Raw genomic sequence first — 18,146 nt, 5'->3', positions numbered from 1 at the left:
GGCAGGAAGAAGTCACTCGAGTGTTTCAAGAGTAAGAAGGAACAAGGAAGAAGGAAAAACTTGATCAAATTCGAGTTTTCCAAAGAGGATTCTGGTTGCTGTGTGGAGAAAAAGAACAAATAAGAGTCTGGAACAGGCCGAAGTAAATGCACACAGACCTCTTGGGAGGCTGTACATCAGTACTTGAGGGCAGGCGCCGGCCGGGTCATCAGCCAGAGGGTCACGACATTTCCCCAGTCCTAAGTCAAGAAGTCACGGGGAAACAAGATAGAATATTTGAAAAACAACCTCACAAACCTGAGTGTGTGGTCATTCCCACAAGATTAGGCTTATTATAAATACTTACTACTTATTATAAATACTGATTGAGACTCAAAAAAAGAATTTGTTGAAGGAGAATTTTTTACTTATAGGCAGCCCAACTCCTATCTCAGGATTCCAAAACAAAAATTTATGATCACCTTGAAATTTTAACCCAAGCAGGATTAACGACTGCATGACTTTCCCCTGAAATATTAAAGCAATTCTACCTTTTTTTTCCCCTATATTCCACACTCCTCCCTTATAAAGACATATGATGGTAATTTCCTTTTCTAAGAAGAGACAAATAAGTGTGGGCCATTTATAATCCTAGGATTCTTGGCAGACCACAGGGCAAATTCAGTCTACTTATGTGTCTTTTTTATCTGAATGATGCTTTAGAAGAAATTAAGAACTATTTTCCAATCAGCGAATTTCACAGAGAAAATTGCAATACTTTCTTCTCTTGAAAAAATCTCAAGATCTGACAACAACGGAGCTTTCTTCAAATGAGGCAACCATCAGCTAGCAACAAATGCAAGCTGGTCCTTTCAGACCCAGAAAACCGCTCCAGGTCAGGAAGATCTCCACTACCCACACACAACCTAGGTATTTGAATTCACACCCCCATTTGAGCGGTCAGCAGCAAGGTACTTTATTCCCTCGCCCTCTGCTGGCAAATCAATGCAACTGCACAAAACTACCACATGAGTCCAGTCGGCTGATTACCATCTGCAATTATCAGGTCAGCCTCTCAAAAACAAAATTCTCCTCCACCATATTCCTGAAATTCTTCTACCATCCAAAGATATGCGTTCAAGAAACACAAACTGAATTTGACTTTAACAGACAACTATTTAGGAAGTGAACAAGCACTTCATGGGATCAAGCCCCTCCACCGCTCTATCGTGACAGCCCAGTGCCTGCTTAGGATTCTCTCTTTCCCTCTCTCTGTGTCCCTCCCCCACTCCTGCTTTTTCTTTCTCTCTCAAAATAAACAAACAAACATTTTTTTAAAAAGTGAACAGGAATGACAAACAGCAAATCCATTTAAACCATTCTCTTATTACAGTTAAGATTTGTATGGGGCACCTGGGTGGCTCAGTCGGTTAAGTGTCCGACCTCGGCTCAGGTCATGATCTCAACGGCTTGTGAGTTCGAGCCCCACGTCGGCCTCTGTGCTGACAGCTCAGAGCCTGGAGCCTGTTTCAGATTCTGTGTCTCCCTCTTTCTCTCTGACCCTCCCCCGTTCATGCTCTGTCTCTCTCTGTCTCAAAAGTAAATAAACGTTAAAAAAAAATTTTTTTTAAAAAGATTTGTGAAGAAAATGCAGAATTATTTCATTTGCATAACAAAGCCTTGATCCCCCCCCCCAAATAGTCAGAACAAAATAGCTACCCCCCACCTTCCTGCATACGATTAAAGCCTATCAGTTTGGTCCTGAAGTTTTGAGAGCAACACTACATTTAGTCACTGTGATGCTCAACTTCTGGTCACAACATGATACTCAAAGTAGCCATCACGGAAAAGGGCTCAAAACGCAAGAGGCTCTTTGTCACTGAGCTGATGCCAGTGCAACCACCGTCCAAGCAGGGGAAGTCACCAGGCCTGCCCAGTCTGCATGCAAACATTTTATAGCCCACTGCAACCTAACACACTTTGACAGCTCTATTTTGCTTTTTTTTTTTAATTTGTATTTATTTATTATGTTTTTGAACTTCTCTGTGCATTGTGGTGCTTGAACTCATGATCCCAAGAGCAAGACTCTCACGCTCCACCGACTGAGCCAGCCAGGCGCCCCTGACCGTTCTATTTTGAAAGACATTTATTTAATTAGAGATTTCTGCTCTATTTTTACCACCATCCTCCTCACTCTAGAAGATAAAATATGACAGGAAAGCCAAGCCCTGCTTTGATCCCACCCTGCAAGTTAATCACCACATTCCTAACTAGCAGCAGAACTGCCCGAGAATGTAAAATGCCAAGTATTTTGCAGCTGAACTGGAAATCGAAAGGTAATTGCCAAGTGTACCTAATCCAAGACTCTGGTGGAAATACGATAAACCCCACAGGTGTGTACAACCAATCCAAATTAGCAACGCTGAGAATTGTAATTCTTACAGAATTGTTTCAAGCCTTTCAAGTACAACCTGGGATCCCAGCAGAGCTCTGTCCCATTAAGCAATTAATTAATCTTAAAAAATTGTTTGCCTTCAACTACATCTATTTGCTTACAATGAATGTACTTTAGTCTTTTAAACTACCAGCTTCCTGGGAGTCCCGGAGACCCTCTCCAGAGGCCCATGAGATCAAAACTCTTTTCTATTAAGACTAAAATTTTATTTGCCTTTCTTACTCTCACACATTCATGAGTGCGCAGTGGAGTTTTCTAGAGTCTACATGATGAATGATACTTCAACAGACTGAATGAGAAGCAGATAGGAGAATCCAGCTCTCTTCTATTGAACCAGGTATTGAAAGAGATTTTCAAAAACATAGAACATCCCACAGTGCTCACTAGAATTTTGTCTTAGGAAGTGTGGTTATTTCTTAGGCGCCTGGGTGGCTGAGGCGGTTAAGCGCCCGACTCTTGATTTTGGCTCAGGTCATGATTCCAGGGTCGTGGGATTGAGCCCCTCACCAGACTCTGTGCTGAGTGTGGGGCCTGCTTAAGAATCTCTCTCGGGGCGCCTGGGTGGCTCAGTTGGTTAAGCATCTGACTTCAGCTCAGGTCATGATTTCATGGCTCCTGAGTTTGAGCCCTGCATCAGGTTCTGTGCTAAGAGCTCAGAGCCTGGAGCCCTGCTTCTGATTCTGTGTTTCCTCTCTCTCTGCCCCTTCCCTGCTTGTGCTCTGTCTCTCTCTGTCTCTGTCTCTCAAAAATAAATAAACATTAAAAAATTTAAAAAAAAAATCTCTCTCTCTCCCTCTACTCTTCCCCTGCGAGCACGTGTGCTCGTGTGCACACATGTGCTCTCTCCAAAAAAAAAAAAATTTTAATGTAGTTATTTCTTATAAAAACTGTAACTTATGTTAATATGTTAATGGACCATTACCTTTAAATGAATTAACATTTAAAATTTTTTCTCAGCTTTAGTTTCTAGTAAGGTCAATATAAGACAGGTATAATCCACACCAACAAAAACTCTGAGGGGGCCTCAATAACTTTTAAGAGTGTGAAGGGATCGGGACACCTGGGTGGCTCAGTCGGTTGAGTGTCTGACTTCAGCTAAGGTCATGATCTTATAGTCGGTGAGTTCAATCTCCGCATCAGGCTCTGTGCTGACAGCTCAGAGCCTGGAGCCTGCTTTGGATTCGGTGTCTCCCTCTCTCTCTGCTCCTCCCCCACTCACGCTCTGTCTCTCTGGCTCTCAAAAATAAATAAATGTTAAAAAAAAAAAAAGAGTGTAAAGGGATCCTCAGATCAATAAGTTTCAGAACCACTGTGTTAAACAGATTTCCTGTTGTTTATTAGATTAAGCAAGCTCTCTGCAAGCTGGTTTCATCTTAAATAATCTTTTTTGCATCACTAATGAAAAGAGGGGTCAGGTTCAGAATTCAACCCTCAAATCTCCCTGCAGACCTCAGCACACTGCCCCTACTTGCCAACCCTACAGTCTTCACGTCTCCCATGGAGGCATTTCCATTCTGTCCAGTGGCTCAAGGACTGTGCCGTATGATGATTACAGTCATCACAACCCATCATTTTTTCCACGGGTGAGCTTTTACCACTTGTCAGGCATGTAGCCTTCAATATCTCATTAAGAGCAGTTTCGAACAGGGCCTGGAATGCGATAAGCCCTCATTCAGTGTTGGCAGCGATGGCTGCCTTACAGTCGTCTGAGGAGGAATGTATGCTAGTCTCCCTCATTTGCAGTTAGACACCTGTTACTTGCTCACGCACACACAGCTACCAAGCAGCAGAGCCAGGATTTCAACCCGTCTCCATCTCAGTCTCAAGTCCAAGGGCCAAACACTGCTGCTCAGGCCAGTCTTTCTCACCCTTCGTGGTATAGAGAAACCCTCTAGGGTTCTTGGTAAATGCAGATTCTGACTCATGGAGTCTAGGGTACCTGGAAGTCTGCATTTCTTTTTTTTTCTTTTTTTTCTAAATTTTTTTTTAACCTTTATTTATTTTTGAGACAGAGAGAGACAGAGCATGAACGGGGGAGGGGCAGAGAGAGAGGAAGACACAGAATCGGAAGCAGGCTCCAGGCTCTGAGCTGTCAGCACAGAGCCCGACGCGGGGCTCGAACTCACGGACCGCGAGATCGTGACCTGAGGTGAAGTCGGACGCCCAACCAACTGAGCCACCCAGGCGCCCCTGGAAGTCTGCATTTCTAACAAGCTCCCAAGAAGGCCAAAGCTGCTGGTCCCCGACGTACAGCTTAGAAGACTGTGCCACTGCCCTCTCATAAGCATCTTTAACCTTTTTTTTCCCTCTGCGTTCATTTCCCTCTGTCTTTACTGAGATGTCTTTAGCCTAATTAAAAGTGTTTTTCATCTTTGCCCCATTCAACAAGAGTCCCTAACCTTCCTTCAACCCCTGTTTTTGTCAGTCGTTCACGGGCACTCAAACTACCACTTTCACTCTTTTCTCCGTCAGCTGAGCCGGTATTTCGAGCCGTCACAAGGGGGCACCGTCTGCTCTCCGGTAGTTCAGGCTCAGCATCACAGTCTTGGTCTGGATGATCTATGGAATTGTGTGATTTCGCGAACTTATTATTAAAAATGGACGGGAACTGGGAAAATCAAATTGCAGGTGTTGACCAGAAGTATAGGTCTCAAACACAGCACAGATGAAATAGCAATAGACATTATGAAGGGTGCCAAAAGGCAATTAGAACTATCTGGCCTTAGTGCAGGCTTTATGACAGTCCACTGTGTTTGTCTGTGTAAGATACAAAAAAAAAAAAAAACAAACAAACAAGATGAAGAACTTGCCTGAGTCCAGGGCGCCTGGCTGGCTCATCTGGGAAAGCAGGTAACTCTTGATCTCAGGGTCGTGAGTTCAAGCCCCATGTTGTGTGTAGCTCTTAATTGAAGAAAAAAAAACAAACTTGTCTGATTCCAGGAAATATGTCAAATATTAATTCTAAAGACAAGTTACTGGGTATTTTATAATATTTATTAACTACACTTTGAACAGAGCTCTGCCTCATTTTCCATAGATCACCTCCATACACACTTCAGGTATAAAAGCCCCTTACGCCACTATGTTACACATATTACATAGTAAGAAAGATTAACTCGTGATGGAATCTAGTAAAATCCCATTCGCAACTGTATACGTATATATGACTTATTTGTAAATATGCATAAAGAAATATGTCGAAGGGTCTTCAGCAAATAAGCAGGGCTGTTGTTGAAGGGGAAACTCCAAGAGAAAATGTTTAGACTCTGGTCGTCATCACAGGAGAAATAGCTAATTCATATCAAGCACATAGACACTGTCTATTACACACATTTCTACCATTCCCCAGGAGCTGATCCCGTACCTTCCTTTGATAATTCATTACCTAGGGTTCCATTTATTAGAAAGAAAATTAACTTTGGGGACATATTAAGGCTTTGGAGCCAAAGACAGACAACCTGGGATCAAATCCCAGGCCTACCACCTACTGACCACATGACTTTGAATTAGTTGCTTCCTAAAATGCAATGCTCAGGATTGAGTGGGCAAAGGCCTGGTAGTGGAGGATGTGAAGAATTCAAGGATTCAATATTCAATTGTCCAGGTAATCCCAGTACCCACATAACACAGGAAATGCAAATGACCTTAGCAAGATTTAAGCCAGTTCAATGGTCTCCAGTGTCATTTGGCATTTATGGGCAAGGATGGCTCTTTCTAAATAACTGCTAATTCTGGCTCTGAGTAAGAAATATACCCGAGGTTGATGGGAATGGACTGACTTTGATCAGTGTCATGAGACCCTACATAAGTCCTTTCCTCCCAGACATGCGCTGTCCCATACAAACATAGAACAGAACACTCAGCAGCCATTTCAAAGATGTAGATCAACTGTTCAAGGTTAATTATGACATAATATGAAAAAGCCAATTTACAAAGTCATCTGGTAGCATTTTGTCAAAGTGACATATTACCTATGATATATCTTTGAAAATATACATATCAAGTTATCTGGGATGTGTCACATCTCACCCTTCCTGTGCAGCCTTCCGTAAGAAACCCAGAAACTCTCCTGCCTTTCAACTTTTAACCCCTTTTCTAGATTCTCTGAGTGAATGATATACTCTGGAGTTTCAGAGATGTACCTCATAGGCCTCAAGAGTAAGTGAGGGGTGCTCAGATAATAGAACTATGCTCCTGCTTCAAAAAGAGCTGCTTTCATCTTACCTGTTGCAGATATTGGGCTCCTGATCAAAGGTTTTCCACAGCTAAATTAAGAATCAGCCCTACTGGGGCGCCTGGGTGGCGCAGTCGGTTAAGCGTCCGACTTCAGCCAGGTCACGATCTCGCGGTCTGTGAGTTCGAGCCCCGCGTCGGGCTCTGGGCTGATGGCTCAGAGCCTGGAGCCTGTTTCCAATTCTGTGTCTCCCTCTCTCTCTGCCCCTCCCCCGTTCGTGCTCTGTCTCTCTCTGTCCCCAAAACAAATAAACGTTGAAAAAAAAAAATAAAAAAAAAAAAAAAGAATCAGCCCTACTGACCACAGTATTAGCTTGGTACATGCTTTACATTCCCAGTGGTATCATCTTATGTGACACTATGGATGATCTTTCACCGAAGTACATACTGTCTCCTCAAACAGCGGGCCTCAAAGACTTTACAAGACATTAGTCCTCCTCCCTTCATGTATCCACAATTATTACAATGGCTTCATAGATTCCTGTTGAACAACTGAGAGTAGTTCCACTAGAACATCCATCTTTACAGAGGCGGTCAGCTAACAACAACCAAGAGAGTTCCATCAAAGACTGGGACTCAATGGCTACAAATCTCCCCTGGCTTTTCTCATGACACCTGAAATCCTGTTTTACTGTCATCTCACACCCAAAAGCACGTCTTTCCCAGTGGCATTTTCGAAAGCTGTCAACAATTCCTCAAATAGAATTTTAAACCAAATACAGTATTATGCTCAAAAGTAAAGTAATTACATGGAGGGATGCCTGGGTGGCTCAGTTGGATAAGCCTCCGACTTCAGCTCAGGTCATGATCTTGTGGTTCAACGTCAGGCTCTGTGCTGACAGCTCAGAGCCTGGAGCCTGCTTCGGATTCTATGTCTCCCTCTCTCTCCCTCTGCCTCTCCCCCGCTCATGCTCTCTCTCTCTCTCTTTCTCCCTCAAAAATAAATATTAAAAAATTAAAACAATAAAGAATAAATAAAGTAATTACATGAATCTGGACTTGGGTCAACTTGAACAATAGATATGAAAAAGCAGCGTTGTGCTGTCCAGTGTAGAAGTCAATAGCCATATGTGACTATGTCTATTTAAATACTTCAAATCAAATAAATTTTAAAATTCAGTCCCTCAGCTACCTTCACAGCATTTCAAGTGCTCAATCACTATATGGAGCTAGTGGCTACCATATTGGAAAGTATAAATATAGAATATTCCCTTCATCACAGAGAGTACTGTTGCATAACATTGATATCAAGGCGACCAAGTCTATCATTTCATAAAGTGTTCTGAAGGACACTAGCCTGGTAAGATGCTATAATCCTGTCTAAATTAATCTGGAAAATTCTGCCTCCACACCCCCTGCCTTACAATGTATCAGAGTATTAACATCCTGAAACCTCAAGACTTAACCTCTAGCGTCAGATCTGAGTTTGAATTCTAGCTCTGCCACTTATTAGCAGTGGGACCTTGACAGAGTTACTTACCATTGAACTTCAGTTTCTTCCTTTGATAAATGAACTCCTTTGAATTCATTTGAACTCCTTACTATTGTCATGATAATAAAATGAGATACTACATGTAAAATTTATCAAGGTGCTTCACAAATACAAAAGCTTTAACAAATATAGCTCTAATAGTTGCTTTCTGGGGCGCCTGGGTGGTGCAGTCGGTTAAGCATCCGACTTCAGCCAGGTCACGATCTCGCGGTCCGTGAGTTCGAGCCCCGCGTCAGGCTCTGGGCTGATGGCTCAGAGCCTGGAGCCTGTTTCCGATTCTGTGTCTCCCTCTCTCTCTGCCCCTCCCCCGTTCATGCTCTGTCTCTCTCTGTCCCAAAAATAAATAAACGTTGAAAAAAAAAATTAAAAAAATAAAAAATAAAAAAAAAATAGTTGCTTTCTGAAGTTCAGAGAAGCCCTATTTAACTTTGTTTAGTCCTGCATTTCCCAAATTCACTACCACCAAACTTCTTTAAGAATACATGGAAGAGAGAATAATACCACCCCGCCCCCCCCCAATAAAGAGGCCTGTGCCCTAGCAACCTGTGAATATTTACCTCACATGGAAAAAAAAAGACTTGTCAGATGTGATTGAGGAAAGGATTTTGAGATGAGATGACCCTGGATTATCCGGTGGGCCCAATGTAATCACAGGGGTCCTTTATATGAGGGAGACAGTAGGCTCAGAGTCAGAGAAGGAGATGTGATAACAAAGCAGAAGTCAGAGGGGGCACCTGGGAGCAGATGCTGTTCTGCTGGCTTTGCAGATGGAGGACAGCCCATGAGCCAAGGAGTACAGGCACCTTCTAGAACCTGGCCAAGAGGAGGAAATGGAGTCTCCCCTAGAGCTCCTAGAAGGAATGCGGCCCGGCTGACACTTGACTTTAGGACTTTTCATCTCCAGGACTGAAGATGGCTTGTATTGTTTTAAGGCACTAAGTTCATGGTAACTTATTACAGCAGGAATAGGAAACTAATACAGAATACCTGAAAACATCTCTCAAGCGACTGATGTTCCGTTGCAAGTCTTATCTGGTGGGAAGAGCTGGATCCAGAATCAGGAATCCGGGTTCTAGCTCAGTTCAGCAACTAACAGTTTTCTGACTATTATCAGGTCAAAATCTCTGGGGCTTTTAAGTTTCTTCTACCAAATGATGACACTATCAACTCCTTTATCTAATTTAAAATTTTTTATGACAGTAAAAATGATAAACCTACTTCATGAAAGTAACTCCAACTTACTTATTTCAACTTTTGTCCATTCCAAGTATGGGGTGGTGGGGTGGGATAAAATAACGCAGAAAGTAGAAAAGTTTTACAAGAATGTCCTGAACTTTCATCAGGGATTTAGAATGAGGGGCTGAACGAGCATATGTTAATGCGCTCAGCAGCAAAGCTACCTGAACCAACATTGTGTACCCAGGTTGAAATATTTGGAATCAAGTTCTTGCCTCTTTCCCTCTCTGTCCAAACATCTTTTCTTTCAAAGATGTGGAGTTATGATATTCAGTCATTAAGGACATTTAATTTAAAAATTTTTTTTAACTTTTTATCCCTCCCAAGGATAAAAATGCAAGGACAAAACTTATAGACCACAAGAGCTTCCTCTCCCATTTTAAAAAGAAAAAAGAATCCCAGACTCAGGGGTGGCAATGTACTGCTCTTCCTTTCTTAACACACCTCGGGGAAAGGAGCTCAGCGCCGCATCTCTGAATACCGCACATTTCTTCCCCTGTTCGGCTGGTGCACAGGTGACAGACGATGCCAGGCGCCACCTGCTGGATTCTGTGGACACAGCTCTCTAGTCCGTGCCGAAGAAACCATCCCATCAGGACCGTCAAGAAGGTGCAAAGAGTAAAATACAAGAAACCACTGAACTGTACAGATGGAGTAGGCCGTATGGTATGTGAATCATAGCTCAACAGAGTTCTTTTTTAAAAAGAAGGTAAAAGAAATGGACATGGCAATGGAATTTTGATTTTTTTTTTTAAACTAGATTTTCCTCTGAATGATGAGACCTGTCATTCTTTAAGGACCCACAACAAATGATACCCTACAAGAACAAAGTAGCTGTAGCCAGGGATGGGCTGACTGTGTCCAAAGCAGGATTTTAACCATTCTGGGCCCAAATAAATATTTTAGTCTTTTACTTGCTGAAAGGTTATTCCTTTTGTGCCCTTTTATAAAACAATGTGCCCTTATAAAAGAGAGAGAGAGAGAGAGAGACCTGTGTCATCTTCACTGCGATGAAATCAGTCCCTGACATAGTGCTCTCCAGGATGTCTTTGACCAGGGCCTCTGGTTACATTATAACAAAAACCATAGCTACAATTATCATTCACATTGTAACAATGTAAGAAGCAAACAAACTGTCAGGAAGGGAAAAAAAGGTCAAATTAAATACACCGTAATATCAACCACAGCTGTGTTTCAATGGGACTTGGAGTGATTTTTTTCAAAAGAAAGTTTCAAGTTCTGCCTAAGTAGCCAAGATGCACCAACCTCCTTATACTCTTACTGTCCTTCACATCTATGTCCAAATGTTATCCTCCATAAAATCAAAACATGAACCATTAACCAAAAAAAAAAAAAAAAAAAAAAAATCCTTGGCAGTAAAAAGGGCAAGACAATGTGAAAAACAAGAAGCGTCAACCCCGCAGCTGAGATTCGTGGATCCCAGCCTGTGCCCTGCTACCCAGGATCCAGCGGCCTCAACAAGTCATGTCCACAGTTAGAGCATCAGTCTCCCTACCTGGAAAAGTTTTGACCCACACAGCGCAAAAGGGCTGCATGCAGATATAACAGTCTCACTTTTTAGGGGCAGGGTTCAGATCTCCCGGCTCCCAGTCTGCAGAATTTGAAATCTACAGGCTAGCCATCCCTACAGTGGACTTCAGAGGTACCTAACCAATAGCAGAAACAGGAGGGGGTGCTGTCTTGTAGGAGTGGCCACCCAGACCCGGCCAGACCCATTCACCACTCATAGACAGACTGTCACTCAGCATGCACCTGCAGCCTGGAACCACACTCCAAGACGCTAGACCCGAAGTAATGGGATGTGCCAGTCAGGAAGACGCCACAGCCAGAGCTACTCCACAGAAACAAGGTAACAGTAGTCCAAAAGATAGCACGACCCGAGGCCCTGGGAAAAGGGAGCCTCAATGAACCAAAGCCATCAGCAAAGAAGGAAACACCAACCATGTGTCGTGGCTCTTCCTCAACAGTGGAGTGGGAGAGAGGGGAGAGTAAGGAGTCGGGGTCCCTGAGGGCTAACCTAGAGAATGCCCGCACAGCCAGAGCTGGGCACACTCAACGAGCTCACCAACTGCTGGTCGGCAAAGCCCAGCCCGATCCACTCTGCTCCTCCCAGAATTTCCTGGGCAATGTTCAGAGCCTGCAAACCTACAGGCAGAAGGAGAGATTAACTCTCGGACACCCAAGGCAAACCCTGCTAACTCCTCTGATAAGAGATAGCTGTTTTCCGGTGTGTTTCATACAGGGAGACTGAATTCACAGCACTGATGAACTCAAAAAAGGCTGTGGCAGAGATGAGCAGGTCGGGGCAGGGCTGAGACTTCCCATCTGCAGGAGGCCTCTGATGGTCAGACCCTCCCCCACCGGCTCTTAGTTTGCTTCAGGTGCCCACGATGGCCACCCCCCTCGCGGCACTGTCACTGAACTTTCCTGTCCATTCATCTCTCCAACTAGATTGCAGCTCCTTAAGAAAAGGAGCTCTCGCACCGCCTGCAGTCCCAAGGTTGAGCACAGATGTTTGGTGTTTGGCACAGAGGTGAAGTGGCTCAGTGAATATTTAACTGAAAGAAAAGTCCACAAGCTTTGTATCCCCAGAGCCAAAGGGCTCAATACCTGTTGTTGGACTGAACTATACGAGTTTCACAATTGTGATCTTAAAGAACACTACCCCACAGCTTCTTTAGGGGTGCAGGATAGCGCAGTACTTATGAACACCAGTTCTGGAACCCCAACTCTGGGGCCAGACCCACCGGGCTCGTGATCCCAATTCTGCCATCTATTAGCTGTGTGATCTACAGACCCATGGGAAAGTCCTTTCAGGTCTCCATGCCTCAGCGTCAGCATCTGTAAGAGGAGGGTCTTAGCAGTAGCACCGTCCCCAGAAGCTGTCCCGAGGTTCAGTGCACAGGACGCTTAGCACTGGGGTTGGCACTTAGGACTCCTCCAATCAGTGATGTTATTATCACTATGCCCTGGACCTGAGCTATAGGGTAAACTTTGCCCAGCCCTGCTAAGAGATCCTATTTAGCTCTGCTTTTATCAAAAGCCACTTACTCACACCTAAAACTAATATAACACTGTAGATTAACTACCCTGGATTTCTTTCTTTTCTTTCTTTTTTTTTTTAAGCCACTTAAAATCTTGCCCACCACTTTGCTTTGTCTGGGTTCTCTCTCTCTCTCTCTCTCTCTCTCTCTCTCTCTCTCTCTCTTTAGCATTTATTCATTTTTGAGAGATAGAGCATGAGCAGGGGAGGGGCAGAGAGGCAGAGAGACACAGAATCCGAAGCAGGCTCCAGGCTCTGGGCTGTCAGCTCAATGGAGGCTTGAAGCTGTCTGGGTTCCTTTGAAGTTTGAACTGGCTGAGGTCGTTTGCAACTTAAAATTAAAAAAATAAATAAATAAAAGTCTATGGCTTATATTATCTGTTTTATTACTACCGCTCAATTTCCAGGGGGCTTCCTCTTAACGTCACCACCATGGGGGTGTCCCCATGGAAGAGCAGCCTGGGACCCATCTAGGCATTTGGGGGCGGGAGCGGCGGTGGCATTGCTGCTGGGGGCTTAGCATGAGTATGGAGTGGAGGCAGAAGGCTGTGTTGGGAGTCCATTTCCAAGCTGGGGAACCAGCACCAGAGACAACAAATTCTGAAACTCTCCCTTTCTCTCTGCTGACCTCAGATGTCCTCCTTCCCCGGCCAGCACTTTCCTTTGGGTCCTTCTAAACCGCAATCTCTCCCTGGCTGCATAATTTGTGTCTGTAAATCACAATCTCAGAATAGAATATCCCTTCTCCTGGAGCCAACTGAGCATTCTAAGAGCAGGGACAGATCTGCTCTTTACCTTTTATTTCTCCCTCCCAAATGACTCTTAAAAAAAAAAGAAAAGAAAAAAGCTTTATGGAGGTATAATTTGCATACCATAAAATCCACCCATGTTGAGTATACAAGAGTTTCCATACATTTAGAGTTGTGTAGCCATCCCCACAATCCAATTTTAACACACTTCCATGACCTCAAAAAGATCCTTTGTGCTTATCTGCACTCACCGCTTTTCCCACCCCAGCCCCAGCCCCAGGAAACCACTAATCTACTTTCTGTCTCCGTATTTTTGTCTTTTCTGGACATTTCATCTAAAAGGAAATTTACAGCATGTGGTCTCTGTGTCTGGCCTCTTTTCACTTAGCAGAGTATTTCTGAGGTTCACCTATGTATGCTGTAGCATGAGTCATTCCTTCATGTGGCTGAATAGTATTCCGCTGCATGAATGTAATTTACTTAGTCATTCACCAGTGTGGGCATTTGGTTTGTTTCCAGCATTTTGGGATGCGGAGGCTGCTTCCCCTTTTCATCCCAAATAACTACCCATTTTATTTCTGTATTGTACTTGCTCAATCCACCTCCCTCTCATAATTTCTCCCCACGATCCCTTCTATCAAACAGGAAAGGGGCTCAAATATGAGGCAACTTTCCAAAATAAATAAAAATAGGGAAACCTGACAAATGTTCGCTATGCATACAACTTAGTCCTATATTTCAGTGAATATGTTATCAACAAAGATCAACTTACAAATAAGAAGAAATGCATATGGTGGGTTTTCTTCCTTTAGGTTTGCTAAGTTATATCTAGCCTTTAAGTGGAAATGATGTTAACACGAAGAAAAAGTGGATACAAGCTACATATAACACTTGCCAATACCTAGATGCACAAATGCTGATGTATCAAAAGAAAAGCAAAAACTTGGACTAGGTAATTCAGCTTGCCAATGGAGAAAATTCCTTTTTGCTGCAAGCATATGGTCTCTTTTTTTAATTTATTTTTTTAAAGTTTATTTATTTTGAGGTGGAGAGGGGCAGAGAGAAAGAGAGAGACAGGGAGAGAGAATCCCAAGCAGGCTCCACGCCATCAGCACAGAGCCTGATGTGGGTCTCCATCTCACATCTCCACAACTTTGAGATCGTGACCTGAGCCGAAGTCGAGTCGGATTGCAATTATTTCAAAATAAAAAGTTAAAATAAATTACCTCCAGAAAATGTGAAAAACTCAGGCTTGCAGTTCTTCAGGCCATACATTTGGTCTCTAGCTGGACCACCAAATTCGTCTCCAAGTCCATTTTAACAGGCTGGGGAAGAACCACATAACGGGGCTTAGTTTCCTTACTCATCTTTTTTTTTTTTTTTTTTTTTTTTTAATTTTTTTTTTTCAACGTTTATTTATTTTTGGGACAGAGAGAGACAGAGCACGAACGGGGGAGGGGCAGAGAGAGAGGGAGACACAGAACCGGAAACAGGCTCCAGGCTCTGAGCCATCAGCCCAGAGCCCGACGCGGGGCTCGAACTCACGGACCGCGAGATCGTGACCTGGCTGAAGTCGGACGCTCAACCGACTGCGCCACCCAGGCGCCCCTTACTCATCTTTTCAAGATCAGACTTTGGAGATGTTAAAGCCTTCTTGAACTCATGTAGGTAGCTGTTTGTCTTACCGGTCTTCAGGAGCCTGGACCATCATAAGCTTGAAGCCATGATACAAAGGAGTATTTGTTTGTGGTCCCAAACCGCTGTCCTCCACATACTCCAGCTAGTGTATAATTCACACAGTGTCCATTTGCTTCCAGCAGTGCTCAGTGAGTTTCTGTGCACCGCCCACCACGTTCCTCCCCATGAGATGGAGGGGGCCTCTTCGCCCCCCACAAGTGCTGCTGCTGTTGAGGCGTCTATTGTTTCACCGTCCAAAGCGCTAACTGGGGGTTACGGCGCACGGCTGGGACAAGGCTCTGCCCCCCACTGCTGTTTGCTTAAGCACCACAACTTTCCAGAAAGAAAGGGAAGGCAGACAGACAAGGAAAACCAGCACAGACAGCTTTCCCAATATTCAGGGGCTGCTTATTCTGGCAGTGTAGAGCCGAGATGGCTCAGGCTTTGAGGAATTTTTCAATGTCATTCCCTTAGTTTCCAGAGACAAATTGATAGAAAACAGAGCTAGTACCAGAACCCAAAGGTCAGACTGCCAGCCCAGCACTTTTTGTGTCGGACACAAAGCATTCCTGGTTCCGCCAGGCTTCGAGTAGGGCGCGTCTTCGTGGCGATTCCACAAACCCCTTTGCCTGAATGACCCTAGCTCCTCAGATTCCTCCAGAGCACCTTTCCACTGGCCACCATAGAATGCATGTCAAGACTGGTTCTAGAATCATTTTTTTTCTGTGAAATTTTTTTTTCTACTTTAACATGTAACTTCCTTTAAAATGCCTAAGGCGCCTTCCCCACAGAAATTGTTTATTTTTCTTCTATTCCTCCCGTCTAGGTAACTCCTCTGGGAGTTCTGTCTGCAGAGCAGCCTAATTCATCATTTGGTTACCTTCATCATCGTCATCAGTTGCTGAAATGGTATTCAATGTGTTCTAGCTCAGAGTCTAACTATCATCACTTCTAAAGAAACTTGCAATTGTGCGACTAAATTTAGAGTCATTTGTAATTTGATTTTTCTGTAGGACTTCTTTGCAGTTTTTGTTTTCCTTCCCCAGCTCTGCGTGTTTGCTCTCAGCCGGCTGCCGGTGGGGTAGGATGGGTGAAGGCAGCAGCCCATCTCCGCAGGGGGAAAAGCAGCATCGGTCCTTGCTTCAGATCAACCCCTGCCATCCACATCTCCTGGGGACTTGTTAGAAATGCACATTCTTGGGCCCTGCTCCAGACCTGCTGCATCAAGTAAGCGGGTGATTCTGGTTCAGGTTTCTGTGCAAAAGACTGACTTGCTCAGATGCGGGCTTTACTGAGTTACAGACGGCAGTCAAGATTTTAGAAACAGCTGGCTGAAAATGATTGCCTGACTGGCGCGCGACACCCCTCCCCCCCACCCCAGGAACAGAGCCCACTTACATGTATGTTGTCCTCATTTATCATTTATGAGTCTCTGGGGCTTTGACCCCACAGGGCTGCCGATCTGACATGAGGCTTGCTAATGAGAGGCACCCGAGCAGCCCTGCTGCTCACCATTCAGTGCAGCGGAGACACGTCACATAAGGCAGAGTCGGGTCCACGTTCTTCCACACTCTGCTCTCAGGAAACAAGCAAGGGGAGGGTCCAGAGGTGTCATCTGACACGGATGACAGCCTATTTATTTCCTAGGCAAAAGAGCCGGGGCAGGAAGACAGAAAGAAGCTGACTTCTGTAAGGACGAGCCGCGTGGAAGAGGGGATGCTGGCAGCTGCCTCCACAGACTCTAACTCCAGCACCATGAACGTGTCGTCTGCTCACCTCCACTTTGCCGGAGGGTACCTGCCCTCTGACTCCAAGGACTGGAGGACCATCGTCCCAGCTCTCTTGGTGGCCGTCTGCCTGGTGGGCTTCATGGGGAACCTTTGCGTGATTGGCGTCCTCCTTCATAGCGCTTGGAAAGGGAAGCCATCCATGATCCACTCCCTGATTCTGAATCTAAGCCTGGCTGATCTCTCTCTCCTGCTGTTTTCTGCACCCGTCCGAGCGACAGCATACTTCAAAGGGGTTTGGGACCTAGGCTGGTTTGTCTGCAAGTCCTCTGACTGGTTCATCCACACGTGCATGGCAGCCAAGAGCCTGACGATCGTTGCCGTGGCCAAAGCATGCTTCATGTATGCGAGTGACCCAGCCAAGCAAGTAAGTATCCACAACTGCACCATCTGGTCAGTGCTGGTGGCCATCTGGGCTGTAGCTAGCCTGCTCCCCCTGCCAGAATGGTTCTTTAGCACCACCAGGCTTCACGCAGGTGTGGAAATGTGCCTCATGGACGTCCCCCCCGTGGCCGAAAGGTTCATGGCAATGTTTGGTAAGCTCTACCCTCTCCTGGCGTTTTGTCTTCCATTACTCTCTGCCAGTTTTTATTTCTGGAGAGCTTATGGTCAGTGTAAGAAACGAGGCACTAAGACTCAAAATCTGAGAAACCAGATGCGCTCCAGACAGCTCACAGTGATGTTGCTGAGTATCGCTGTCACCTCTGCTGTGCTGTGGCTCCCCGACTGGATAGCGTGGCTGTGGATCTGGCACCTGAAGGCTGGAGGCCCAGCCCCACCACAAGGTTTCATAGCCCTGTCTCAAGTCCTTATGTTCTCCATCTCTTCGGCAAATCCTCTCATTTTCCTAGTGATGTCAGAAGAGTTCAAGGAAGGCCTGAAAGGCTTGTGGAAATGGATGATAACCAAAAAACCACCAACTGCCTCAGAGTCTCAGAAAACACCAGCTGGTAACTCAAATGTCCCTCCCGACAATGTCCCATCTCCAGAGTCCCCAGCACCCATACCAGAGAGAGAGAAGCCTGGCTCTCCCTCCTCCAGTGTAGACAGAACGGAGAAGGCACAGATCCCCATCCTTCCTGATGTAGAGCAGTTTTGGCATGAGAGGGACAAAGTCCCTTGTGTACAAGACAATGACCCTACCCCCTGGGAACATGACGATCAAGAGACGGGAGACTGTGATAAATAGATTAATTTTCCAAGCAAAACAAATTGTGATTAATGTATTTACTTGCACTGCTGCTTGTCGATACTGCAGACTTTACGACATAAACCATGGTCCAATTACTAACTCTAGGAATTACAAAAATGCTTCACAGTATGCATTTTCAAAATGTGCCATTTGGTAAGTAGAACACCGTGTTAGGAGTCATGGTGATGTTTCAGACTTATACCCTGGCTATCCAAAGAATTAACTTCAGTGTTGTGTGAAGATGCTTCCGTCACACGTGAATAGAAATCCCAGACACTCTCT

At 44.8% G+C, this 18,146-nt stretch overlaps 1 protein-coding gene across 1 annotated transcript; it reads left to right on the top strand.

Annotated features, from left to right (window-relative positions):
- Positions 1 to 16,601: 16,601 nt before the first annotated feature.
- GPR151 (G protein-coupled receptor 151) lies at positions 16,602 to 17,914 on the top strand. Its single transcript, XM_047065659.1, has one exon. The coding sequence runs from the start codon at positions 16,602 to 16,604 to the stop codon at positions 17,859 to 17,861; it is 1,260 nt and encodes a 419-aa protein (XP_046921615.1). The 3' UTR covers positions 17,862 to 17,914.
- Positions 17,915 to 18,146: the final 232 nt, after the last annotated feature.

The sequence above is a fragment of the Lynx rufus genome, unplaced genomic scaffold (assembly GCF_022079265.1).
Source record: "Lynx rufus isolate CCGP_SWC_20201006 ecotype Redwood Valley unplaced genomic scaffold, mLynRuf1.p SCAF_1, whole genome shotgun sequence".
NCBI lineage: Eukaryota > Metazoa > Chordata > Mammalia > Carnivora > Felidae > Lynx > Lynx rufus.
This window is presented reverse-complemented; position numbering and strand designations above follow the sequence as displayed.